The following is a 26606-nucleotide window of genomic DNA, read 5'->3' on the forward strand; positions in this document are numbered from 1 at the left end:
AGTCACGTACAGAGCCTGATGATCCAGGCAGGGACTGAATCACACAGGAGCCGGGGAGGTTCGGGGGTCCTGATTCCTCAGCCACGTTTGGGCAATCGCTGGGGCCATGACAGTGGGGCTGCACGTCATTACCATGGTCCCATTGGACAGAAGTTGAAATAATCTCAGAAAGGGGTTTTACAAAGCAGCTGAGTAGCTTCTGCTTGTTTTTGACTTAGAGGAAACATAGCAGCGCATGGGTCCAGCACTCATAGCATGATACACTGTAAAACGTCCCTCCCGTCCCCACCCCTTCCTTATCCTTATGACCCTGCAGAAGTCCAGGTCAGGGGAGGTCGCTGGGAAAACCAAGAGGAAGAAGGAAAGCAGCACCCTCCTGATGCTGGCCGGCTCGAGCCCTCACTCACACCTTCCTCCCTGAGGGTGGGGGTGGGGTGGTTCCCCCACATGGAACCTGGGGACCTCTGGTTCCTGCCCACCAGCCTAGCAGGGAAGGTGCCCTGAGCCCAGACCCCGGGTGGGGCTCACTCATGGCCCATGCTCTGTTCCAGCATGCTCATCTATTACCTTCAGAGCATCGCAAGGTCCTTGAAGCTCAGCAACCAGCAGCTCCGAATGCAGATCCAAAATGCAAGTATCGGATCATCTTTGCCTTGTCCTGTGTGTCAGCCACACGGCAGGTCTGGCCAGCAAGGGAATGCGGGTGAGGTCCTGTTTCCAAATCACGATGAGTCTTGGCCACCCCGGGGGCGTAAGGCCACGCCTCCCCCAGGCTCTGCAGAGTTGTTTCTAAGAACACCCAGGGACAGGTCCCATCTGCCCAGGAACTAACAGACTCCTGCTTTTCCTCTCCCAGGGGCCTTGCTGATGCCCTGAGCACTTTGGCGCCCTCTCGTGGCTGCCCCAGCCTGTGTCAACCTGGACATCTGAGCCCACCCACTCTGCTTGGACCCAAAGACACAACTTTTTCATGACTTTGAGACTCTGGTCGTCATTATCCTCTCTACCACCTGGGACTTCGCTCTCAGGACGGTCAGAGGGAGACCAGCAGGTCCAGTCTCTGCACACCGCGGCCCCCCCGCCCCCCGCCACACCACACCAGGCCAGGACAGGGGGAGGCAAGGGAAGCACCAGCCCTCAGGCTCATGGTGACCCTGCCCCACAAAGCTGGGAGTGGGTGTGTCCCTTGCCTCACCCCAGTCCCAGAACTCTGTGCAAGAAATATCTGCCTTTTTCAGTTTTTGAAGGCATGACTCCATGAATATCAATTCATGTAAAGAAACAGTTCCAGAAGCAATCAAGTAAGAAATGAATTTGGAGCTGCAAAGGGCATTTTTGGGGAAACATACATTTCCCATGTTGTCGATCTATACTTTCTCTTTTGTGTTTCAGGTTAACCATACTGGCAGAGTCTAAACATGGTCTAAACATAAAACTTGCTAGGTAAAACTTCAGCTCTTGGGTGTCAGCATTATTCATTCAAGTACCAGGTCTGAGTCCCGAGTATGCTGTCCCCAAGTGACAACAGGTGTAGGGACATGACGTATGACATATAAATCTCCCCCCACTCTCCACCCAAGATTAGTATTATTATTTCTTCCTGCTATATCCAAAACAAACATATGCTTATCATTTGTATTTTAGGCCAGATCTGAAGATAAGAAGAAGGTTGCCCAAATGGTAGAAGGTAAGTAAAAACAGAAATGCCAGGTGTCTCAGTCAGTGACTATATTTAAAAACACAGCAGTTCATGGTATACCACCAATGATAAACTGTGGTTTTCACAATTAGCTAGGCACAATAAAATAAAATCTAGGGTTATAAATATTGGCTTAAGTTTACAATTTTTACATCATACCCCGGCCTGTGAATAACACCAAAACATGTCTGAAAGCAGAAGGAAGTTTTGAGGTAGGGGAGAAAAAGAAACCCAGAAATCTGGAGAAAACCCCTAAGAACGCCCTTGTCTTGTTCACTTTTGTGTCCTTCTCAGTGGCCATTTCTTCCTGGCAAGACCCCTCCCCAAGTCTCCACCCCAGGGTCCGGCCTCACGAGGGCATGCCCCTCCGTCCCCCTCCCGCACGCAGGGCAAGGCCAGAGGGGCACACCCAGCCACCAACACAGGGTGCACACCTGCTCTGTCCCAATCCTCCAGCAGCACCTGGACAAACTTGCTCCCACCCAGGCTCCTTGAGGGAAGAGGAAAGAGCCTCCTGCAGAAAGAAGGAAAACAGAAAGCAGAAGGCTGGTGTGGCCGGAAGGGAGGCAAGTGGGCAGGGATAGCTCGAGGGAAACTCAGCTGCCCCTTGGAGCCCCTAAGAGACCCCGGTATTGCCCAAGGGAGGGGTGTATCTGCAAGCGCATACACTTGTTTGCAGACCCAGCAGCTGGAAGTCAGCACACGCTTGCTGCTCCATCAGCCTGCATGGGTCACCCCCCGCCCTCACATCCCACCCTCCTCCTGCAGCCCGAATCCAAACCCAAGAGGAAAGCAGCATGAGGCTGCCAAAGGACAGTGACCTCAGCAGCCGGCTGTCCTCGGCTCACTCGGTGGTGCCCCAGAGCAATGGCACTGTGGTCAATTTGGACTCATCCAGCAGCAAGAGAGGCAGGGGGGAGACTGCCGCCCAACGCACACCCCCGAGTCCCCAGTCAGGCCTCGGCAGCCCCAGCGCACCTCTTCCTGGCACCTCCAAATGCAGGCCGGAGCAGCACATTAACAGGTGAGCTGACCCGCAGCACGGCAGGAAACCCACCTCCCTGGCCGTGACACCTGCCGGGGAAGGCCCAGGGCCATAAAGTGCAGGATAAGGAGCCCTTAGGGATCTGAGGGTCTCAGTGGTTTCAGGGGGCCAGGGCCATCCGATTCCAGTTCTGCCAGAAGGCCCCGGGGCCAGTGGCTATGAGAAGAAATGGGGGGACAAAGTGTGTCCAACAGGACATTCTTCCTCCTGGGCCTTCTGCCAGATAACCTCTAAGCCAACGTTCCTGCCAACCTAGGGTATGTATTTCTATAGCCCAAGGGGGGGAAATGCCTTTTATAATTGTTTTTTATTATTTTTTAACTTCACAGTGGCCATAGTATTGGCAAGATCTTTTATATTTTAGTTCTAGGCTGGCCAAGTTAGTGGCAAGATCGCTCTGTATTACATGGGGTCAGTTGTCTCGGCTTTGCTTGCACATACAACATGGGTGGAACCCTGGGTCTCCTTCATGGAGGTGGGGCTTCTGGAAGGATGCACTGACCCGAACTCACATAGAAAATTGTATCGGATCTGAACGTGACACAGTGACTGCCACACAGATAAAATACAGGGGTTATGGTATGTTGGGGTCTTGGCTATTTTCTTAAAGACAATGGCTAGGTTAACAGAGGACTGGAAATCTTGCTATAGGAGGGTTGTCTTCGTGTATCTGTGGGGCCTTGACAAGGAGGAGGGACCCGTTCCTTCGGGTGGGCGGCCCGGGCAGCCGGACAGCTAGGTGCCTAGCAGAGATGGTGAGGGGCAGCGCTCCTAATAGGCGCTCCACAAATGTTAGTCCCACTACGTGCTCCTGGACGAAAGGGGGCTCGCTCGTGAAATATATTAGCAAACCCCCTATGTCCTACCCCCTCCATGGAGAGTCACTGTGCACATCATTCCATGAAGGGCTCTGAGAATCCCAGGAGTAAAGACATCTGTGTAGCCGCGTTGCCCAAACGCTCCCGCGTGTCCATCCGCAGAACCCGCGTTAACGGGTTGGGACGTGGGTTGGCGAACAGGCCGAGGGCGCCGCTGCCCCCGCTCGCCGCGCTCCCAAGGCACGGGGCTCGGCCGGCACCAAGGGCACAGGGGCTTCACCACCTGTCTTACAGGTGTCTGCGTGGTCGGAGCGCGAGCGCAGGTGACCGGCACCAGGACAGGTCTTGCTCCCCCGGGATGCGGACGAAGCACGCTGAAGTTGTGCGCTCAGAACCTCTTTTCCGAAGAGACTTTCAGCAGATCGACCCCCCTCTTCGTGGACCGGGGCTCTCGGCCGTGGTGCCGCGTGGTCCCAGGGCCTGCGCCCCCAGATACTACATCATTAATGAACGAGACTCTCGCCAAAAAATCCATCCCACTTTCTGGCCAGAGAGACATTTCAGGATGGATGCCTTAGGGGACATGGTGATGTGCCCCAGGACCACGCGACAAGGTGTGTCCTGGGCCCCCCAGGAGGGGCACTCTCCACAGCTGAGCGAAGAAGAGGAGGATGCCCCGAGGAGAGAGTTGGTTCAATGGTCTCTCCACCCCCAGTCCCTGAGAGGCCTCCAAGGGGCTCCTCATTTTTATGCTGGCGACAGGTCGGAAAGTCAGACCCTGGTTCCCGAGCACCAGGGAAGGATGCACTTCAAGTCCTGGGATGACAGCTTTGAGGCTCCACTCGACAGGCCGGCGTATGGGCACAAAAAGCCACGCTCCCGGAATTTCCAGTCTGCACAGCACCCCCCAAAGCTCAGAGGCAAGCCCAAGGTGGAGCCCTTCCTCACCGAATCTGATTCCATGTCGGCGGCATCCAGCAGCGACCAGCAGAACGGCAGCAATGACCAGTACCCCCAGGTCACCCCCAGCCAGGCCAAATTCCGCAGGTCTGCTGGCCAGCTGGGCAGGAGAAAGCCCATCTCCAGGCAGGAGCTGGTCGCAGATCTGAACGACCTGATTTGTTCCAACGTCTAGGGGCTTCTTCTGGTGTCGCAGTCACAGAATCGGTCCCCGCCTTCCGGATGGAGACACGAACCCACAGCCCTGAGACAGGACCACAACGCCCCCTTCTCCAGCAAGCACCTGCCAGTGGGCTGTGTCCTGGGGCTCTTTGTGGCCAGCGCCTCTGGAACACTAGGCTGTCCTTTCAAAAACGTCCATCCTTTTCCTCCATTCCGGGTGGCCACAAATCATAGGCAAGCCAGACAGCTCATCCGGATGGCAGAGCCCCTTCCGAGATGTCTGCATCTGTCATCCATCCCATGTGTGTGCACCACTTGGACCGCGGTGCCTGGGACGTCTGTTTCAGCACACAGGGACTCAGTCCTCCCTGATAAGCAGCCGGGACTGACGTGCCTGCCCTTCAAGATCTCACAGTGCTTCATTAGTTCACATGAATCATCGGTTTTTGGAATGGCAGGAGTAACTAAAATTGAAGAGCTTAGTACACTGTCTACCACCTGTTTGTACATCCGTATTAATGAATCAGAACAGCTGTATAGGAGGTCCCAGAATCCCCGAGGCTTATTGGTTCCTTTAACGGGGAAAGATGGGATTCAAGCTGGTTTCAGGCTTCGCTGGACCTGGGGGTCAAACATCTTCAAGATCCTCTGTCTTTTCGCCTGTAGGCTCTCCTTGTTTGTTGACCTCATTTTCTCCTGATGACAACAGGCTTCCTCCAGGCAGTAGGTGGAAGAGGATTTCAGAGCCATGAGTAATGGAAGGCTTATGCCGCCCGGCCGAGGAGCCCAGGAAAAGAACAAGGTGGCCCTCCCCACCTCCCACGATCTTCACCTGTGATAATGGCTGGCTCGCCTCCTGCGGGTGCTGGGCAGGGTTCTGCAGGAGCATGGGTGGGCACCCCCTAGTCCCGTCTCCAGGATCCCTCTTTCCACTCTAAATTGCGCCTTTCACGTTTTCTCTCCTCCACCAGACTGAGTGCCTGTGGAACAAAGCGCTGTCTGTTCCTTTCTGCACCCCCAGCCACTGACACATCCTGGGTAGCGTGCTCCATTTCTACCGCTGCATAATGGCTCAGAGCAACGTGCATTAACATCTCGCACTTTCTGTGGGGGGGTGCAGACACAGCCTAGCTGGGGGCTCTGCTCCGGGTCTCAGGCAAACTGTCGCCAGGCATCTCCTCTGAGGTGAGCGGTCCCCTTTGGAGCAGCTCACGTGCTTGTTGGCAGAATTCATTTGCCTGAGGCTGTGGGAGGTCCTCTGCTCCCCTGCTCTGTGGCCCGCTCCCCAGCATGGCTGCCTGCACCTTCAAGACCAGCAAGAGAAGGCCCCTTCAGCTCTGAATCTCCTTTTCCGGGGAAATCCTGGACGCTCTTGTAAAAGACCCCACCGGATCAGGTCAGGCCCACCCAGGATAATCTCCCTTTCCATTACTTCAAAGTTAACTGCTCAGAGACCTTAATGACATCTTCAAAATCAGTTCATCTTGACCATATAACAGAACCTAATCATGGGAGTGAAATCTCATCCCATTCGCCAGGGTCAGCACACTCAGTGGGAGAGTACACGGGGAAAGCACGTCAGGGAGCCAGACTCCTGGGGGCCGAGTCCAAATGCTGCCTAACGCAGATACTTGTTGAATGTCAATGGGTAGGTGAATGAATGAATGAACTATACTAATGAACGAATCACAGATGACAGGGGGATAGGATTACTATCCAAGATCTAATGCCAATTCTATTTTTTTTTTAAAGATTTTATTTATTTATTTGAGACAGAGAGAATGAGAGAGAGAGAGCACATGAGAGGGGGGAGGGTCAGAGGGAGAAGCAGGCTCCTTGCTGAGCAGGGAGCCCGATGCGGGACTCGATCCAGGGACTCCAGGATCATGACCCGAGCCGAAGGCAGTCGCTTAACCAACTGAGCCACCCAGGCGCCCGATCTAATGCCAATTCTAACCAGAAAGGAAAGTTCGGTGTAAATAATGTCGCTCTAAAAGTAGACACACATGAACACTCCTCCCCAAATTCATGACAAGGTGCGCACCTATCGTTAACGTATGTTGGGGGGGTCACAGTCTGCTCAGGAAGAAATGTTCTGCCACGCCAGGGGAACACGTGTTTGTGATGGAGCACCCATCGCAGTGGGATGAGGGTCCCCTCTTCCAGGTGCTTGGTCTGGGGCTGAAGCTCAGGCTCCCTGGGACACTGAGACACACTTTGGAAAGACCCAGCTCTGCCTCTGGGCACCTGCAGGAGCACCTGGGGAGGCCCTCCACCAGGACTAGAGGACAGGCATGCCCTGCATCATTCCTGAGGACACACGAATGTTGCCAACACACCCATACCCACGGCTGCGGTAAGTGTAGCACGTTTCCCTGCGCAACCTAGCTCACCTGCACAGCATAGCTCGCCTGCCCGCCCGCACTGAGCATTGAGCTCTGTCCTAGAGAAATTCGAAAGACACAGAATAGTACAAAGCCTGGTGTCACAAGCACCCTTATCTCTACTGTGTCAGCAACGGCTGCAATTTATCTTATGTCCACCTAGTCACTATTATTATTAATGAGAAAATATTACAGATACAATCAAAGTGCTCTATAATCCCCACACAGAGATCCACACCCCTCCTACTGCCAAGAATTTGGTGTCTGTCCATTAAATTGTTTATAGTTATATATGCTGTGTGCGTGTGTAAATATGTATGTCTAAATATCCATAAACAATGTGCAAGCATGTTTCACTCCATTAAATACTATCATAGCACATGCATCATTGTACACCTTTATGTGTTTGAGGTCTGTCGATAAAATGTATCGATCAAGCTCACTTATAACCGCTGCATAGTATTTCACCATATGAATAAACTCAGCATCTATCCATCTCCTGGACATTGAAATCATTCCCACCTCAGAGAAAAATGTTGCACTCAACATCTTTTGTAAGTCTTCAACTGCGCATGTGCTGGTGCTGACCTGGGAGCGGATGCTGGTCCTGCCGAAGGGGGGATCCCTGGGGCACAGGACAGGAGCGTGTTCAGCATCACGGGCTGCTCCTCTGGGAGTCTCCAGGCGCCCAGACCCCCATGCAAACTCCGTCTGCAGATGACAAGGGCCATTTGCTTCTAGCCCCACCCGAACTTGATATCATCACACTATGTAAATTTTGCCAACCTGCTGAAAAAAAAAACCAAAACCAAGTTATTTTAATTAATTTGCATTTCCCTGGTTGTTAGCATCTTCCCCTGTGTGGATCGGCCCTCTGCATTTTCTCTTCTGTGAACCGATGGCCTACCCGCCTTTGCCGGGTTTTCTGTCGGCAGAGGCCACCAGCTCTGGCCCTTCCGTCCGCTGCATCCCATGGGAAGCTTCGCGTCTGCACCATCGAACACCTTCTCCTAACTGACGCTTCACAACATTCCTTTGGCTTTCCGTGATGGTCCTTTGGCTCTCAGTGATGGGCGGTGGGGTGAAGTGATTCACATCTGACCTTTGGTCAAACCATCACTGAGAATATGACCCACACTATTATTAAAAATCTCTCCTAAAAAAGCCCATGTAACAAACTCCTCTGGGGTCTCAGAAATCGTCACAACTGTATCCATGAAATATGGCACGTGAACGCCTCTTGATAGGAACAGTCTGGTAAATATCTCAGTAACCTAAGGACACTCCCTTGGTCACTGCTTATGTTTCCAAATTCGTGAAGGCCAGAACATTTAGAGAAAAGTTTTCTGTGCATCTTTAAAAGACTCGCTTCTGTAGTCTGAGGTAGTATTCCTGCTTTCCAGCTACTCTGTGTGGGTGTTGTGTGTGTGTTCCCTCTTTTTTTGGTTTGTAGATTGTTGCAATTTCTGATTTTACTCCTTGCCCATTTCATGCTAAACACTGTGTATCCTTACAGGGAGGAAGAGGCAGTAAAGCGTGGAAGTAAACCCGTGACCTTCAGAAAAAGGAACTGGGTGTGCACCACAGCTCTGCTCCTTACTAGCGATGTGATTTTCAGTTTCATAACCTGTAAAATGGGACAGTGGTCTGCACCTCCTAATGCTGGGGTGTCGTGAGGTTCCAAGGTCCAGCACCAGTGAAATGCCCAGGACGTTGGCCGGCAGGTGGCACAGCTCAGTAAGACTAAACAGACACACACATGCTTGCAGAAAGAGAGTATCTGTGCCCACAGCACCTGCCCGAGCGAACGTAACAAATATAACGAACATCACAGTCCGAGGGGAAAGCACATTCTCCATCCAGGAGCTTTTAGGGTTGGAGCACTTGCACACGTGGCCCCACCCGTCCGTGGTCTGGAGCCGGTTTGGGGTGGACACCGCTGGGCCCCCCACGCCGTATACACCTATTTAAAATTCAGCTGGGACTTTGGTGAGGCCTGCCCTGACAGCTGGGTTACTCAGAGGCCCGAGGACCTTGCGGAAGCGGCTCTGATCGGGGGAGACTACACAGCCCCCTTCCTCCTCCTTCCCATCAGCTCTGAACTGCCGCCCCAGGCCCCACTGATGAGCTGGCCACGTGGGCGGACCTCCTGCCTCCTGCCCAGGCAGCTTCTCATCCTGCCCTGCCCGGCCTCCCCAGGCGAGACAGACCGGAGCTTCCCCCAGGACTGTCCTGACCTCGCCCGTCTCCTGCTGCCATTTGTCACAGGCCTCGGGGGTCGACGCTTTTCTCTTCTGAATATTTCATCTACCCAGGGCTTCCCATTTTCTGAGAGCAAACATTAGAAGCTCTTACAGTGATAAAAAAAAATTTCAAAACCAATGCTCCATTTGGTAAAAATAGAAATCTCTCGTGTGTCTGATGTCTTACGGAAGTCACTTTCTATAGCAAGACTTAGTTTCCTCCAGCTTTGTTTTCAGAGCGTTGTATCCCCGAACAAAATTCTGGTAGGCCCCCGCCTGACCAGGTCTCGAGCTGCAGCGCTACCAAAATAGTCTACATTGAACTGTTCAATGAGGCTTTTTTTTTGTAATTTAAAAAGTCGTACATGTTAGTAATTAAAATAATTAAATAGTATGGGATGAAATAAAATAAGAAAGTAATCTCCTTTGGCATTACTCCCTACGGCTCACAGTTTATTCTAAACCTTTCCAGGAGTCAGTCTTCTAAACACGTAGATGTATAAACATATACAGACATCTCTAGTTATTTCTCTCACTCAAGATATTTATGGATATGATATATTATACATAAACATGGATTGTATGCCAAGCACCATTCTAACTATTATTCATCTATTAAAACCTTTTGTTTTTTTTAAGATTTTATTTATTTATTTGACAGAGAGAGACACAGCGAGAGAGGGAACACAAGCAGAGAGAGTGGGGGAGTGGGAAGCAGGCTTCCCACTGAACAGGGAGCCCCACGCGGGGCTCAATCCCAGGACCCCGGGATCATGACCTGAGCTGAAGGCAGACGCTTAGCGACTGAGCCACCCAGGCGCCCCTCTCTTAAAACCTTTGATCAGTATGTCAACCTTATGAGTTAGTACATTATTTTTCTCATTTTCCAAAGGAGGATGCTAAGGTCTGCAAGGGCCAGTGACTTACCAGGGTCACAGCTAGTGAGTGGTGATGCTGGGATCTGGACCTGGACCCAGGCAATCTGAGCTGAGCACTGACTTACCTATACTCCTGTCCTTCAATTTACATATTGGACTATATATGTATATGTGTGTGTGTGTATATGTGTGTGTGTGTGTGTATACAATGTATATATATATATAAAACATTGTTCCCTGTCAGTACACATATAAAACATTTCATGTGGGGGAGGATAAGAATTTAAATAATATTAAGTTATTTTTAAAGTTAAGTTTTAAATACCATTTATTTCCTTTGTAGAGAATAAATTGCACTTGGTTAGAATAGTCTATTCGTATCAACTCCTGTTTCTAGACAGCTGCCTGAGTCTAGAGAGCATTTCCTGTTCCAGTCCCACCTTCCTTCGTCTGTGTCACATTGCTTTAATGGCTACATAATATTCCACCAAATGAATATCCTGTCACTTTCTTTACTCTTTTGACAAATAGATCATTTCCCGTTGCAAGATGCACCTTATGCATCTTTGTGCAGGAGGCTCTGGGTCAAAACACAAGTAAACTAAAATTTTAAGATAGGTTGTTTTCCTCCCAGAAGGTTACATAAACTTACATTCTTGCCCACAGTGTATTAAAAAAAAATGTTTCTCTATACACTTACCAACACAGGGAATTAACAAACCTCTTCCTATCTACCCATCAGATAGCTGTGAACCTGCTCCCTTGTTTTAATTACAAATTCCCTAGCTAGGAAGGAGGTTCTGCATCTTTTCATGTCTTTATTAGCCCTGTTAATTTGGTTTTCTGCAGAGTATCTGTTCACATCTGATGCATTAGTTTTGTCTGTTGGGTTGTTTGAAAATTTCCTAATAATTTATAAGAGCACTTTGTACATGAAAAAATTTACTTTCAGTCAAAATATGCTCCATTTTTTCCTTCAGACTATTGCCTAACTTTTTGTGGTATTTTTGATGTGCTTAATTTTTTTTTAAGATTTTATTTATTTATTTGTCAGAGAGCACAAGCCGGGGGGAGCGGCAGGCAGAGGGAGAAGCGGGCTCTCTGATGTGGGGCTCGATCCCAGGACCCTGGGATTATGACCTGAGCTGAAGGCAGACACATAACTGACTGAGCCACCCAGGCTTAATTTTTTTTTAATGTGGTTACCTTATCGGTCTTTTTTTTATGGCTCCTAGGAATACCCACTTGTGTCACTTCACTTGCCCATCACAACGGCACACAGAGACACGTATTAGTGTCCCATTTCCCCTTGGAGCAAACTGAGGCTCCAAGACGTTAAGTGACTAGCCCAAAACCACACAGCCACTACTGGATGAAGCTGGGTCCAGAGTCTGGAACTCCCTAATTCCCCATGCACGGCTTCTTTACAACCCCACAGCCCATCACATCCTCCGAGAAAGGGTTTTCAAGTAGTCCTTGCATTTACAACCATTTTTTCAAACCTTTAAATGAAATGATAGACAAATAGAAGCACAGATAGGCCTCTGTGCTGACCTTTTCAAATATTTAGTTGGTTATGGAAGAGGAGGAAAACGAGACTGCCCTTGCCATTCACACGCGGGGGATGTGACCCCACTCGCTCCCCAAGACCTGGGCCACCTGCTCGCGGAGAAGCCTGTACGTCCTAGCCCGGGCCCAGCTCTCCCCCAGATGCCCGGGCATCTCAGCCGCCTGGACACCTCCACTTAGCTCTTTCGGCCACTATAGCCAAAAACGAAGGAGAACAAACTGAGGGTTGATGGAGGGAGGTGGGTGAGGGATGGGCTAGGTGGGGGATGGGTATTAAAGAGGGCACTTGTGAGGAGCACTGGGTGTCGGACGTAAGTGATGAACCACTGAGTACTACTCCCGAAACCAACAGCGCGCTGTATGCTAACTAACTAGAATGTAAATAAAAATTAAAACAAAAACCCGTGCCCAGAACTGAACGCGCCAGGTCTCCACTCAGCGGGGCCACCACGGGCTCCGGCCGCACGGCGGGGCCACCGAGCTCCCCGCTTCAGCGGCTTAGACCTCCCGATTCCGCCCGGGGGCCCCGCCCCAGGAACCCTCTCCGGCCCGCCCCGCCCCGCCCCCTCCCCCCGCAGCAGCCGCCCCACGTCATCTCTGAGGCGAACGCACCGCCGCCCCGCCCCGCCGCAGGCCTCTGGGCGCTGCGAGCGGAAGTCCACGCTCCCGGCTGCTAGTGGCCCCGCGGGGCCGTCCCCCGGCTCGAGGCGCAAGGCCCCTCCCAGGCCGCAGGCGGCCCCGCAGGTCTGCACCGCCCGCCCAGGACCGCCCGGCCTGGCCGGCCGTCTCCGGCCCTGCCAATCTCGGGGCGGGGCGGGGCCCGTCTGCCCGCCCGGGCCAGTCCGGGGGCGTGGGGCGGGGCCTGGGCTGAGGCTCCGCCCCCGGACCCGGGCGCGGCGGCCTCCCAGCCCCATCGCCAGCCTCCGCCGCGGCGCACCCGGGCCCGGACCCCGCAGCCGCGCGCAACCCTTGGCGCGATGGACCCGGCGCTGGCCGCGCAGATGAGCGAGGAGGTGGCGGAGAAGGTGCTCAAGTACCGACGGGACGAGTCAGGATGGAAGATTTGCCGGGAAGGCGTGAGTGAGGAGCTGGGCAGGGAGGGGTCGCGTGCGCCCCGGCGCTGGGGTCTCCGAAGACCCCGGGCTCCTCCTCTTCCTGCTCCTTTCTGCTGTCTAATACCCTGGAGCTGGACTGGGGAGGGGTAGATTCCATTGAGGGTTGTTTCCTTAAAAAATCCTGGGCCTGTTGTGGGCACTAGGACCCCGGGAGATACGTATCTGTCCCTTTCATTGAGTGACTTGCCCGAGGTCACCTGGCTGGCAAATGGTGGTGAGGCTCCAGAGACTGCCCTCATCTTAGCATGAGCCTCTCCCCGTTCCCAGGAGGGTGGAACGGGAATAGTTTTTGCTTATGCGAGGCTTCTACTTTTTAAGGAATAGATGGAAATTGCTTGAGGAGACAAATGGCATGGTGGCTTTTAGGAGGTTGAAAAACACCCAGGGCTCTTCGAATCAGCCAGTTGAGATCCCATCTCTTGAGGCTCCAGACTGCTCTTCTGTACAGCACAGGGGATTGGGTCAGGTGATCTCCCAGAGCCTTTCTAGCTCTAAATTCTACGATTCTGTGCCTTTTGACAGAATGGAGTTTCAGTTTCCTGGAGGCCATCTATGGAGTTTCCAGGGAACCTGTAAGTGCATGCCTTGTCAAAGTTTGTCAGAGGTGCTGCTCCTTCTTGATGTCTCTGTGGGTTTGCTTCCTAAAATAATTCCAATCTACCCTAGCACCCTGGAATCCACTTGCCAATTATCTTCTGGAAAAGCTTCTGTTATTATTATCTAAATCATTTCCAGCAAACTGTATCTCGTGAAAACTCACGGCCCGTTTCTGCAGGTCTGGGGGGAGGTGGGCTGGTTAACTCTCAGCCCCTGATCTGCAGGCGTGTCATAAAGAGCGATGACAGATGTGGCAGCTAGTCCTTCTGTATGATCCCAGGATCAAAAACTTTGGTGGGTTCCTGGGCTCACATTCCTTCTTGTGCTCCAGGTACCGGGGAGAAGGCATCGTAAACGCGACACCAGAGAAGGTGTGGGGCTGCATCAAGCCACTTGCTGGGACCCTTCGAGACAAGTGGGATGAGAACGTGAGCAGCTTTGAAATTATCGAAAGCCTCACTGATGTAAGTCTTTCCGAGCGCTGTTACCCTAGCAAGTAACCTGACCCTGTCCCTCTGGAGGGGGTCAGGGACACCTTTTGGCAAGGGCAGGACCCCGCACAGCCCCGGTCTGCTGCAGGTGGGAAACCCTGTGACCAGATGGGTGGAAAAGTCCTAAGCGGAGCTCAGAGAAATAGCAGGCGCTATGAAGGCGGGCAGCATGAATGTGGGCTCAGCTTTGCTAAAGCTGTGGCTGGATTTGATTCGTCAGCTCGGGGGTGAAATAGTGCCCCTTGATGGGGCCGTGATGATGAATCCAGAGTCGTGGCCAGAGCCAGGGTTCTCTGCCCAGCTGTAGGGATTACGGTTTCTCCATTGGTACAATGTATGTCGTCCAAGCTAGCGCTGCCCCGTAGAACTTTCCAGAATGATGGAAATGTTCTGTAACCACCCCTGTCCACTACAGTAGCCCCTAGCCCCCATGGAGCCACAGAGCACTTGAAAGGTGTCTAGTTGGAGGAAACGAATTGTTCACTTTATTTTTCATTACTCTCTTGGTAAATTTAAATAACCACATGGCGCTGGTGGTGTAATTCTAGGTGCTTCTGTCCTGAGAACATTGAGCGTTAGGAATTTGTAGCATTAAGAGCACACCTTGTTTTGATTACAGAAGTTAAGAAGGAAAAAAAAAAAAACTCGTAGCCAAAACTAATAATGAAGTTGCCTTGGGGAGATGTTGCCAGCCTGTTTGATTCTGACATCCGTAGATGGGACACCCTCTTGCGTGTTTCCACAGATGGTGGTGTGAAACCTCAGGCCATAGTTCTGTGCTGGTCCATCTGGAGGACCCAGGTGTTCTTGGCCTGGACCAAAATTCACATTTCAGTTCATTGTCAAGAGTTTATGTGGGTGTTTCCTGAAGGCTGGGGCACACACCCCCGAGATACAAAGGCAAACACCGAAATGGAATCAGACATGGTGATGTCACCGGGACTCAGTTCTTCTTTAATTCCTGCCCTAGCTTGAAGGGGAGAGTTTGTTGTGACACCCATTTAACACCTGGCTAATCTCCTTTATAACAAAACCGGACAGCTGGCCTCAACCTCAGAATCCGAATTAGAACCCAACGATCCTTTGTGTGTGTATTTTGCAGATAGTTAAGTAACATCCTTTTAAAATAAATTTGTCCAAGTTTATAAAAGTGAGCACATTTAGATAAAAATATTAAGTGGACAACAACATAAGGGCTACCAGAGAGAGTAAAAAAATTGGGAAGACAATATACAGATAATTATACACACATGCTTCGAGTTGAGAAACCATGGGCTAAGGCCCTTTACAGCCTAACACAAATGTGACAGAATGACCATATATGGAGTTTTCTTACTGAAGGTGATCATGGCTGCATTTCTGTAGGGTGTTTAGACTTGGGAGTTGGGGGAGGTAAGGAAAAAGGACTTTCATATATGCTAAAGAAGACCCTGGGGTACTGTAGGCTTGGCTACCAGCAAGCTAAGGTTGTTTTAGCCCCTAGCAAAGCCTGAACAGTAGGATAATTGGAAGTTTCCTGGAGGAATGTCACATATACCCACCCAGGAGTGGGGGGTGGGGGTAGGTTGCAGGTTGTCAGCCAGTGCTTTGTCCTCAGCTAGCCTTCTGCTCCCTTATCAATGCTACGCGGTCTCTCTCTGAGCACTCTGCTGCTTTCTGGGAAGGCATTCCTGCTTCCCTGCCTGGGGCCACAGGGGACTCTCAGTCCCTGGCCTAGGGCTGAGCCAGTGTGGGCCCAAAGCAGCCCCCACTCCCTCCCCCCTCCCCTGTACCCTGCCTAACCCTGTCAGTCCTGTCCTGCAAGTTTTCAAATGTTTTGCATGCAATCTCCAACAGACTTCTGAGAAGTCATCCCCACACATGCACTTGACACCTAACATTTAGTTAACGTCTAAAATTTTCATCATAAATTGCAAAGAATGACATTTTTTTGAAACAGATTTTATTTCTTTATTTGAGAGAGAGTGAAAGCGATCACAGAAGGAGAGGGAGAAGCAGACTCGCCGCTGAGCAGGGCGCCCGATGCGGGGCTCGATCCCAGGACCCTGAGATCATGACCTGAGCTGAAGGCAGACGCTTAACCCACTGAGCCACCCAGGCGCCCCTAAAAGCATGGCATTTTTAACATGTGATAAATCAGGCAATTTTGAGCAAAACGATGACTTCATTCTTTTAGATGTATCTGCATGACATGAAGTTTTATTTACTATCATTTATTTTAAAAATACATTGATGTGATGTGGGCCAGGAGCGAACGGTGAAGAAAGAATTCTTGAGACATGTTAGGTGCAGAAAGGTGCTCTTATTAAAGCACAGGGACAGGACCCGTGAGCAGAGAGATCTGCACTGGGAGTGTGAGGAGCTATTGATTATATATAGTTTTAAGTTGGTGGGTAGAGATAAAGGGAGTTCCCAAAAGGATTTTCATATGCTGAAGAAGACTTCCAGGATCCTGGAGGCCTGGCTGTGATCAAGCTAAGCATTAACAAGAAGGCAGTCCTGAGTTCCTGGAGGAATGTCTTACTCTGCCTGACTCAGGTATTTGTCATTTGGCTGCAAGTTGTAAGGAAATTTAATTTTATCCACTTTCTTTTGCCTTAGTTCTCCTCATTATTTCTTGAACTCCTTTTTCCATTGCAAATAGGCTACCGAATTTTATCCTAATATATTTATTCTTCAAAGACATCTTTCATCATAAATATGTACATGAATTGTATGTATATATACTTATGTATATAATATATCTCCTGTGACCTTAAGATTCTGCATGTTAAAAAGAATCTGGATTGAGATATGATTATAATTTATTAAGACAGTATGATTATATTACAAATGTGGATGAAGGACTATTATACGTAAAAAGTAATCTATTTTACATCTCTCGGTGAGGGGAATGAGAAGTCTTTTCTCAAGTTAATTCATGTGCCCATGAAAAGATAGGACTTACTGCTAGAAGGAGAGGGGCGCCTGGCTAGTTCAGTCAGTAGAGTAGGTGACTGTGGACCTCGGGGCTGTAGGTTCGAGCCCCACATTGTTGGATGCAGAGATGACTTAGAAATGAAATCTTAAAAGAAAAAGAAAGACAGGAGGGTGGAGCCTTCAGTGGACAGTAACTGTGAACAGGGGAAGACACAGGCTGCTGGTGAGCTGAGGTTCTGGAGAAGGGGAGAAGAAGCTGACCTGTGGTTCCTCCTTGCCATTCAGGGGACCGGCGAGAATGCAGAGAAGGAGCCCTCCCATGCAGACTGCTATTTATCAGCTTGATTTTGAGACATCCCAAGTACTCGAATTCTGAGTTGGATAGATAGGTGACAGGTGGGCAGCAGGATGGACACAGAGCCGGGTGCGAGTTTATGGATTTATCACATGTTGCTGCCTTTGGCATTTCTTATCAATACTGTAAGCGCTCCTTCAGGAATGATGCATCCTGCAGCAGGAATCAGGACGAGAAGAATTCAGAAGTGTCAAACTGCCTTGTTTCTTCCAGCAAGCTTTGGTCTTAAAAAAGAATAAGAGGGGAGAACATGGGGATTCTAACTCCAGCATGCCATGCCTTGCTCAACTATTGGAATCAGCATCCTGACGTGTCCCCCTGGTGCCCTGGGAGACTTGGCACCCGGGGACCGTGCCTGCTAGGAAGATTCCAGATGGGTAGGGTGTGCTGTGCGTTTGTCACAAGTGGAAAGGGAGAGGCTGTGTGAAGGTGAGCCTGTTCTCAGGCTGGTGTTTTTAGGAAGAACACAGGGAGGCTGAGTCATCTGGACATGGATTCTCAGTGCCCCCAGGGATTGCATGCCCACCTGAAGACTCAGACCCTGTGGGCAGAGGTGTCTCTGCCAAGACGCTCCATGCCCCAGTCTTAAAACCCAGGCCCTTCAAGTGCAGTCCCTTCTTGCCCGTGCCACACCCCAGAGAGCTCCGTCCCATCCTACACCTGACCTGTTCTTCTCCACTGTGACCCTAGGGCGTGGGTGCTGCTGGAGGCGGGGAAGGGTGGGATAAAGCCTGGGTGGGTTGGGGCGACCTTGCCTTCGCGGTGGGAGAGTGGCCTGGTGGGGTGTTCTGAGATTGGGTGAGGAGCAGGACCTTGCTCTGAGGGCCAGACTCCTCGTTTCCCAGACACTGGGTGTGGGGCGGGGGCAGGAGACCTCTGGCCGGCAGCTGGACTCCTCCGTGCTTTGACAGATGCTCTGCGTGAGCAGAACCGCCAGCCCCTCGGCTGCCATGAAGCTCATTTCCCCCAGAGACTTCGTGGACTTGGTGCTCGTCAAGAAGTACGAGGATGGGACCCTCAGTTCCAATGGTGAGTGACAGCCGGGGTGTCACCAGCTGCAGGGGAGCGCGTGCCATGGGGGGCCAAGGTGAGAGGGTGCACAGGCCAGTCATCCGACAGTGACCTCCCACATGTGGCCAGCACCCCTTGTCGTCGCTGCTGAGGCTCAAGGTCTCCAGTGTCGGTGTGCAGGGCTGTCACGCTGTCCCCTCCCTCCGGCCTCGGCGCATGTCCCACTGCCTCCCGAAAGCTGCAGCCCCTGCCATTCCTGCAGATCTTCCACGTGGGGACAGAGGGTGGGTCGGAGGGGGTGCCTGCCTCCTGCCGCCAAGCCTTACCCTGTGGAATGTTCTTTTCTCTGAGATGCCGCAGGCTTGGGAAGCCGTGAACGTGGGTGGGTGCGTGGGTGGGTTTGTATGTGTACGTATGTGAGTGTGTGTGTGTGAGGGTAAGGGATGGTGGGGGGGCTCAGGGGCAAGCCCCGGGGCGCCGTGCTGACTCCTCGGGCTCCAGATGGGGGTTCTGCACGCGCTAGGGGTGAGGGTGCAGCTCACCCCCCGTTTTGCGCTGTCTTCCAGCTATCAACGTGGAGCACCCATCGTGTCCCCCGAAGCCAGGTTATGTGAGGGGCTTTAACCACCCTTGTGGCTGCTTCTGCGAGCCTCTGCCAGGGTAAGGACAATCTCCTGGACTGAGGGACATGCCCAGACCTGCCCACAGCTTAATCGTGGACCTTCTGTTCAATGGCGCATTAATTACAGTTTGCAGTAGTAAACCTGCCTTGCGGCCCCGCGGGCTTTGACATTACAGAGCACTGTTCTGAACATGTCAGTGACGCAGCGTGCCCACACACTGGCACAAGGGACAGAATTGTGGGAGGCGTCACTCCCCCTCCAGCCCCGTAAGGCAAGCTGGGCAAAGGTCCTGGTCCCACGTAGCAGATGAGAGAACGGGCTCAGGGAGGTCAAGGGATCTCTCCCGGGTCGGAGGCTTCAGAGGCTGGCAGTGCAGGGCCGGAGGAGGGCCAGGCCCTCGCTTCTGTGCTCTCTGGCCTCTGTCCACCGGCCCGGAGCGGCTGTCCCCACCCCATGTCCCCTCCACGAGGAATGGGCTGGAGGTGCCAGAGGCTAAGCCGTCAGTCAGCCCGCGAGCTGAGCTCGGGGATGGTTCTGTCCCACTGTCTCATTTCTCATTCGCACTTTTGAGAACATAGGCGCCCCAGCCCCCGGGGCCGATACTCAGAGGAGAAGAGCCACAGACCAGAGCAGCACGTTCTGCCTTGCGTTGCTCACCTGCCCAGCCCAGCCCCCTCCAGGCCTCAGTTGCCCTGTCTGTGCGACTCGGAGGAGGCCAGGGTTTTAAAGGGTCTAGGCCCTTGGCCTCTGACGGACAGGTGCCGTGCTGGGTGGGGTTCCTGATGACGAATCCCAGTGTCACAGCCTTGTCTCCCAGGGTGAGCGCTCCTCGGTGGCCCGGTGCCCGGCCCCAGCGCCCTGCTCCAGACGCGTGATGCGGCTCTGCCTCTGTTTCCCTAGGGAGCCCGGCAAGACCAACCTGGTCACGTTCTTCCAGACCGACCTCAGCGGCTACCTCCCGCGGAGCGTGGTGGACTCCTTCTTCCCCCGCAGCATGGCGGGGTTCTACGCCAACCTGGAGAAAGCCGTGAGGACCTTGTACGACTGACGTTCTCACCTGCTGGCCGAGGGCTCCCGTGACTCACGCAGAGCTCCCGATGGCGGGGTACCGGAGAGCCCCGAGGGCCGGTTTTCAGCCTTTGGGACCCACTTGGGGACAGCTCGTCTCCGAGAAGCTGGCTGGAGTGGCCCCCGCCGCCCCGCTCCCCTGCCCCCTCGGGGCCGGCTTGGGGGAGTCGCTCCTGTGCCCTCTCTGCTGGTTGTCCCCACACCTGCAGCCAGTGGACCCCAGGGCATGCGCTCCGGTCTGAAGCCTGCGTGTGCCAGTCTCCGCCACAGACCGCCTGCCCCCCACCCCGCCCCGTCTGCCAGAAAGAACCCCCATCGACACCGAGAGCCAGGCTCTGCTGCCTCGTGAGTATCCGGTGCCCTCCAGCCTGATAACACTGCGCCAGATTTCCCCCCTTAAAAAGATAACGGCTTGGAAAATATTGTTTTAACAAATGAGATAAGCGCCGAGGAAAAATACATTCAGTGTTTCTTTCTGAATCGGTCGTTTCCGCTCTCTGCTGCTGCGCTAACTGCCGTGTCCCCAGCGAACCCAGGCAGCCTGCATCTGCGCCAAGCCGACTGCCGCCTTGGGGCGGGTAGTGTCTGGAATGATGGTGAGCGGGGCAGGCCTCTCCTGCCTCTGAGGAGCGCCTTCTCTCCCTCGGCGTTCGCCTTCTCCTCCCCGCTGTCTGGAGGCCGGGCTGGGGTCCTCGCTGGTCGGGCCACACTCCTGTCAGCATTCAGGACGGGAGGGCAGGTCTCCTCCGGCGGCCCTGGCTGGAGTCCCCGCTCCGGGCTCTGCTCTGAGACCGCACGGGCCTGCACCAGCCTGGCCCAGAGTGTGGGTCGTCGGACCGGGGAGCACGGCCTTGCCACCCGGAAGGGGCCTCGGCAGTCACACGAGGTCCCTTGCCTGTCTCCGGTCGGGACCGCTCAGCCTGTGGGTGAGGGACACCCCCGTGTCTGGCCACAGTGTCCTCGTGTCGGCAGTGAGGACAAGTGGAAGACAGCCCCCTTGTGCGCAGTAGCTCATTCCCCACCCTCGAGTCCTGGGGTGTCTGTCTCCGATGTGCCGACGTGCGAGCAAGCTTTGAAACAGGAAAGCTCCGTGTCAAGGGCTTAGAGAGAGCCGCCTTCTTATGGGTTGTGATGTGACTACAGACCCCACAGTCATGCCGTTGGGATGATCCAGCTAACTTACCAAGAAATCTTCATCCGACTCTTGGATTTATTTAGATTTCATTCCCTCAGTAAGTACGTAGCAGGTCCTTACTCTGCTGGGCAGCAGCTCAGGAGACCCCGCAAGCCGCCATGCCATCCTGTCGAGCAGGGTGGAAAGCCAGCCCCCCGAGGACCTGGGTCACGGGCTCCATCGGGTGAAACTGTGCGCTGGACTAGGAGTCTGAAAACATGCACCTGGTCCGGCACCTACCACGCACTCGGAATTTCTGTTCCTGAACAGTGCTTTCACCCGCCCCTGCTTCGACGTCCTGACTTTATAGGACAAGGTGGGGACGTGAATAGCAATCCGGACGTAGCCTGCTGCTTGAGTCCGTGCAGATGAAATGATGTATGGTCTGGTAAGACACGGCTCAAAGCAAAGCACCGGGGCAGCCTGGGAGAGGCCCTGGGGAGGGTGCATGTCCATGGGGTGGAAGTGGGTCCCTGGCGGTGTTTGGGGATGACCGGAAACCGCTTGCCGAGGCGCTGTCCTGTGCCTCTCCTCCGCTCTGAAGACGTTGGCCAGGGACAGCCGAATGTCCCATGTAAATCCAGCACCACGAAGTGCTAATGGATGAGCTCTCGTGTTAAGACCCTGCTGGCTCCTGGACTGAGGATCCCCCCACCCCACCCCAGCCCCTGAGCCTGGAGACTGGAAACTTGACCCGTGGTGGCGTCCTGAGTTGGGGAGAGGGGGACCTTCTGAAGCAGGAGGAGGGACTGGGAGGACTGCGGGCTCACTCCTAGCTGTGCCCTAGTCCTGAGACAAGCCTGCCAGACCTGCAGGACGCCTTCTCTGTGTCCCTGGCCCATGGCCCACCCTGTGCTTCTGTGTGTAACTGGCTCCCAGGGCTGACGGAAGGCCCCTCCTCCTTCCCTGGGCTGGACCACAGGCCTGACCTGGCTGCTTGCCCGGCAGTTGCCCAGTTGTCTCTGCGAGATGGCGGGGGGCTGGGTGTACCTCTGAGTGTGCGTGGCCTCATCGGCCAGCCCAGGGCAGGACAGGTAGGATCCTGTGGAGTGCATGTGGAACTCAGTCAGCCTTCCAGGGCTGGATCGCGGCGATCGTCGGTGTTCATTAAACCTGAAGAACCGGTCCACGCAGTGTCTCAGAGTCCTTGTCTGTGTGTAGGGCTTGACAAAATTCAGAAGGGATGCACAAGGCAGGAAGCAGGACGCGACTACTGTAAGCCCGCTGCTTCCCGGGATGAATGGGTCAGCGAGCTGATGCCCACTGCAGTGACATCACACACAGCGTTTGCGTGAAGAGGGGCCCCCGGCGGGTTTTCTACGAGTTCACTGCCAGGAAACAGTCTTTGCTTCCTGTGGACCCTGGAGAAGCCACCAGATTCCACTGACATGGCCCCAGCGCTCCTGGCCTTGGCGTAACTCGTTTGCATGTTGCCTCCAGTTTCCACCGTGATCACGGGGCTGGGGCAGGGCTGGGACGCTGCCCGGGGTCTGTTGCTGCTAATACGCACCTTTGTCCTGAGCGTGGCCGTCAGGCATTAAGAGTTGAACAAACCAAATACCCCTTTGGTCAGGCACTGTTCCGTCTGTACCAGATCCCAGAAAAGCAGGACTTAACCTCTGCCCCATCATCCACCAGCTCGGATGGGTCACCTGCTGTCTCCCGGTCTTGGTGCCCTCATCAGTATGTAGGTACCACTGTGATTATTAAAGACCGTGTCCAGGGGCGCCTGGGTGGCTCAGTCGTTAAGCGTCTGCCTTCGGCTCAGGTCATGATCCCAGGGTCCTGGGATCGAGCCCCGCATCGGGCTCCCTGCTCAGCGGGAGGCCTGCTTCTCCCTCTCCCACTCCCTCCTGCTTGTGTTCCCTCTCTCGCTATGTCTCTGTCAAATAAATAAATAAAATCTTTAAAAAAAATTAAAAAATAAAAAAATAGATAAAGACCGTGTCCACTGAACGCCAGCCCAGTGCTCGGCGCGGGGTAGGTAAATGGTAGCAATTTCTCGTTTACCCTCTCGTACGCATGCTGGTCCATGCTGTTGGCACACCTGCCCACGTTTTGAGTCTCACCTGTCGTCCTGGCGTCCTTGCCCCACCACCCGGTACCACCCTAGGCCTAGGATCATGTCTCCAACCCAGCCAAAACCAGCTTTGCAACTGTTTTGTGTGGTAGATTGTGTTTTCCCAAAATAGCCCCACAGCGTCTCCCCTCGCCTTGCACCTGGGCCAGCGCCCCCTGATAAGGTCCAGCAGAAGATGCCTTGGGGCTCCGAGGCCGGCTCATAAGAAGGACACACCTTCTACCTGGCTCTCACCCTTGCACCCAGCCGCCACGTTGTGAGGAAGCCCAGGCCCGGGGCGAGGCCCGCTGTGAGTGTCCAGGCTGACGGCCCCAGCTCAGTTCCCAGCCAACAGCCAACATCAGCTGCCAGAGGTGTGAGAGAAAGACCCTCTGGGTCCTTGCAGCCCCCAGCCTCTGGGTTGCTCGGGCGGATGCCCAGGAAAGCAGCATGGCCTGTCACCCCCGAGCCTGCCCACATGGCAGATTCGTGAGAAAAGCGAACGCTGTCTGGGGTGTGAATCGTTACACCGTTAGAGGGCTTGGAAAATCCGCAAAGCAGGACATGGATTTCATACCAAACTATAACATACCTGTTTTATTTACAGCACCACAGTATAATCATAACGCTCTCTAGACATAGTCTGTATCGGCCATCCCGGTGTGACTCTCCCTTCCTTTGGGGACAACCCTCTTGCTGGGTGGCATCCCAGAAGGTCGGGACCAGGGCAGCGGCCACCAGGAAGCACATCTCTGCTTTTCCCCATCCGGGCGGGGATTAGCAGCAACCCTGAGAATTCGCGGCTGTGAGGAGCGAGGTGAACTGGCTTTGGCACGGTTACTTCGCCTAGGGGTCTCCGGCTGCTGTGGTCCCCTTGGCCTGCAGGCTTTTCCTCCTGATGACAATCGTGACAGGTCCATCAGGCAACGTCTTGATGATGTTCCAGGCTTCAAACCGCGTGAGGCCCTGCATGGCCGTGCCAGCCAAGTGTAAGATTTCATCTCCTGGCTCGACTGTCTCGCTCTGCTCCGAGGCTGCCCCTGAGGGGGGAGAAGAAGATAACGGGTTGCACGGATGACCAGGGAACAAGGAAGGTTACCTCCAACCCTCAGTGTCCGAGGAGCCAGGACAGCTCGGGAGGGAACAGGGTGCCCATCCCTCGGGAGCTTGGCGGTGGGTCTGAAACGAGGCATCTCCTCAGATGGTGACCTCGAGGTGGGCACGTCACGCTCCAGCTCTGTGGCCCTTGGGAAAGGTGTAGCCTATGTGTCCCCAGAGAAGGGAGGTTCTGGGCAGCCCCGAGCCCAGAGCCGGGTTGAGGAGACTTCATGGATCATAGAGGCCTCTGGGGAGCGGCTCCCCCTGAGCCTCTATGGACACCAGCCCCACACCCTGGTCCACATGTGGTCTCTCCCCTTCTAATGAGCTCCCTAGGCACTGGGCGGTGTGGGAAGGGGACTGGTGAACCTTCACGGTGTGCTGTCTCTGAACGGTCTGGAGGGGACCCCTGCGTGCATGTAAGAGGACATCGTGTATGGCTTTCATCTTTCAGAAGAGTGTTACTTTATTGTTTATATTAAAAGAGGATTTCCCATCCGTTTGATATTCAGAAATAGTGACTAAAGGCCAATAGTAATGAGAATAAAAACCTGCTGAAGTATTTCGGGCCCTTGTGCCTATCAGGTGTCCTGCTAACACTGCATGCGGGACAATCGTCCCTTTGCACCTGCCAGGTGCCCGAGGACTCGGGTAGCCAGCCGAGCTTCAGAGCTGCTAGTCCACCTTCGAAAGTCAAAAACGTCTTTCCCAGAGTTGGGGTAAACATGGATTCCTGGGGACCCCCCCCAGTGAGCCTCCGTGCACCTGGGTCCAAACACACCCCACAGCTCTGTGTGCACGAGGAGCCCCCGCCCCGGGGGCCGTGGTCTCTCAGCAAGTGAGAGGCTGAGCTGGGGCCGGAACCCGGGTCCCTTGACTCCTGCCCAGTGCTCTCTGCCCACAGATCCCCACTCTGCGGTGCTGGGGTCCAGCTTGAGGAGCAGCGAAGAGTCAGTGGGAGCTGCAGGCCATTCACGATGTTCACGGGAAAACCCGACTGATGCCCACTTTCAGCCGGCTTGCGCCTCAAGCCATGATGAACAAAACATCAACATTTTGAATAAAAACAGGGGCTGATGGGTCCAGGGTTAGAGGGAGGCGAGTGAGGCTGAGTATATACAAGTGGAAAGACTCTGTCCTTATTTTAAACTTTGATATTTTGTTCATTATGGATTTTGTTTAATTAATTTTAATTTTTAGAAATAGCGCGTTGATGGGACGCCTGGGTGGCTCAGTCGGTTAAGCGTCTGCCTTCAGCTCAGGTCATGATCCCAGGGTCCTGGGATCGAGTCCCGCATCGGGCTCCCTGCTCCGCGGGGCGCCTGCTTCTCCCTCTGCCTCTGCCTCTCTCTCTCTCTGTCTCTCATGAATAAATAAATAAAATCTTTAAAAAAAAAAAAAGAAAGAAATAGCGCGTTGAGATTGGCTACTGCGGGTTTGGGGGCCCCCTTCTGTGCTGCGCCTAAGGCCGTGCCTGCCCGGCCTCGCCTAGTCCCAGCCCTGCCCAGCTGAACCAAGCCCAGGGCTCAGTCACTTACGAGGACCCAGCGGGTGAGAAGGAGTCAGGAGGTGTCCTGAGCCGAGGAGAAAAGCTAGAAAAAGCAGAATCGAGTCCCTACGTGGCCGGCCGGCCTGCCTGCCTCCAGGAGGGCACGGGGTGGTGGGAACCCCAAGCTCTGGGGCACTTACTGGAATCTACAGAAACACACAGCTGGAGAGAGCGCAAAGACGCAGACGCACACCACACCTTTGAAAATCCTGTTCACGGTGAGAGGCTTGTCCCCGAGCAGGGAGCCCTTCCCGCCTTCCAGGCTGAAGCCCAGCCCCGCAGAGGTCTTCTGCAGCGTCACCGTGTGCACCGTGGCCTCTGCTGTGGGGGGAACACAGGGACATTGTCAGGGACACCCTCCTCCAGGAAGCACGCGAGCCGGGGAAGCCCACCTGCTGGACCAGCACCCATGCCCACGCACATATAAACACGGACACGCGTCCCCAGCAGCCTGCCGGGCAGGCCACGCATGACTGAGCGGTCCCAGCAGCACCCACCCCACGTGGCCAAAGGCGATGTGGCCCACAGGGCCTCCCCCCAAGCTCGGGGGCACTTACTGGAATCTACAGAAACCTCGCTGGCCACAGAGGCTGAGGCCGAGGAATCCGTGGAGGAGTTCAGGTCGGGCATGGCCTCCAGAGCCGGCTTCCGGGTGACAATCACGGCTTGCCTGGGGTCCCGAGCTTGGCGGAGGATGGCCAGGGCATCGTTGTGTGTGGCCCCTTTGAGGGACTTGCCGTTGATGGATAGAACCTCATTGCCCTTCTGAATAGTTCCCTCCTGGGAGGC

General features: G+C 53.9%; 3 protein-coding genes across 3 annotated transcripts in view; 2 read left to right on the forward strand and 1 right to left on the reverse strand.

Moving 5' to 3' along the window:
• TMC3 (transmembrane channel like 3) overlaps nt 1–5431 on the forward strand; it is a 34746-nt gene extending 29315 nt beyond the window's left edge. The window contains exons 19-22 of the mRNA XM_081831780.1: nt 552–630; nt 1645–1687; nt 2468–2723; nt 3857–5431. Of these exons, the coding sequence (XP_081687906.1) occupies nt 552–630; nt 1645–1687; nt 2468–2723; nt 3857–4697 (1219 nt within the window). The 3' untranslated portion in view covers nt 4698–5431. The remainder of the gene's footprint in view (nt 1–551; nt 631–1644; nt 1688–2467; nt 2724–3856) is intronic.
• Nucleotides 5432–12639: 7208 nt separating this feature from the next.
• STARD5 (StAR related lipid transfer domain containing 5) lies at nt 12640–22241 on the forward strand. The gene is made up of 6 exons (XM_006741310.3): nt 12640–12834; nt 13396–13445; nt 13802–13934; nt 18147–18264; nt 18813–18906; nt 19770–22241. Exons 1-6 carry the CDS (start codon nt 12736–12738, stop codon nt 19915–19917), a joined length of 642 nt encoding a protein of 213 aa, XP_006741373.2. The 5' UTR covers nt 12640–12735; the 3' UTR covers nt 19918–22241.
• Nucleotides 22242–23752: 1511 nt separating this feature from the next.
• The window catches only part of LOC102748141 (pro-interleukin-16-like), a 24163-nt gene continuing 21309 nt past the window's right edge, over nt 23753–26606 (reverse strand). The window contains exons 12-14 of the mRNA XM_081831782.1: nt 26375–26606; nt 26016–26138; nt 23753–24210 (exon numbers count right to left, since the gene is read on the reverse strand). The exon at nt 26375–26606 is cut by the window's right edge and continues 1 nt beyond it. Of these exons, the coding sequence (XP_081687908.1) occupies nt 24017–24210; nt 26016–26138; nt 26375–26606 (549 nt within the window). The 3' untranslated portion in view covers nt 23753–24016. The remainder of the gene's footprint in view (nt 24211–26015; nt 26139–26374) is intronic.

This window comes from Leptonychotes weddellii, chromosome 9, assembly GCF_054177405.1.
Source record: "Leptonychotes weddellii isolate Sample4059 chromosome 9, ASM5417740v2, whole genome shotgun sequence".
Taxonomy (NCBI): domain Eukaryota; kingdom Metazoa; phylum Chordata; class Mammalia; order Carnivora; family Phocidae; genus Leptonychotes; species Leptonychotes weddellii.

Excerpts from the sequence above, each read along its gene's own strand:
- STARD5 (XM_006741310.3), top strand. The coding sequence starts at position 12,736 with ATGGACCCGGCGCTGGCCGCGCAGATGAGCGAGGAGGTGGCGGAGAAG. Across the intron at positions 13,935-18,146 it reads TTATCGAAAGCCTCACTGAT|ATGCTCTGCGTGAGCAGAAC; the intron begins GTAAGTCTTTCC and ends GTGCTTTGACAG. Across the intron at positions 18,265-18,812 it reads TGGGACCCTCAGTTCCAATG|CTATCAACGTGGAGCACCCA; the intron begins GTGAGTGACAGC and ends GCTGTCTTCCAG.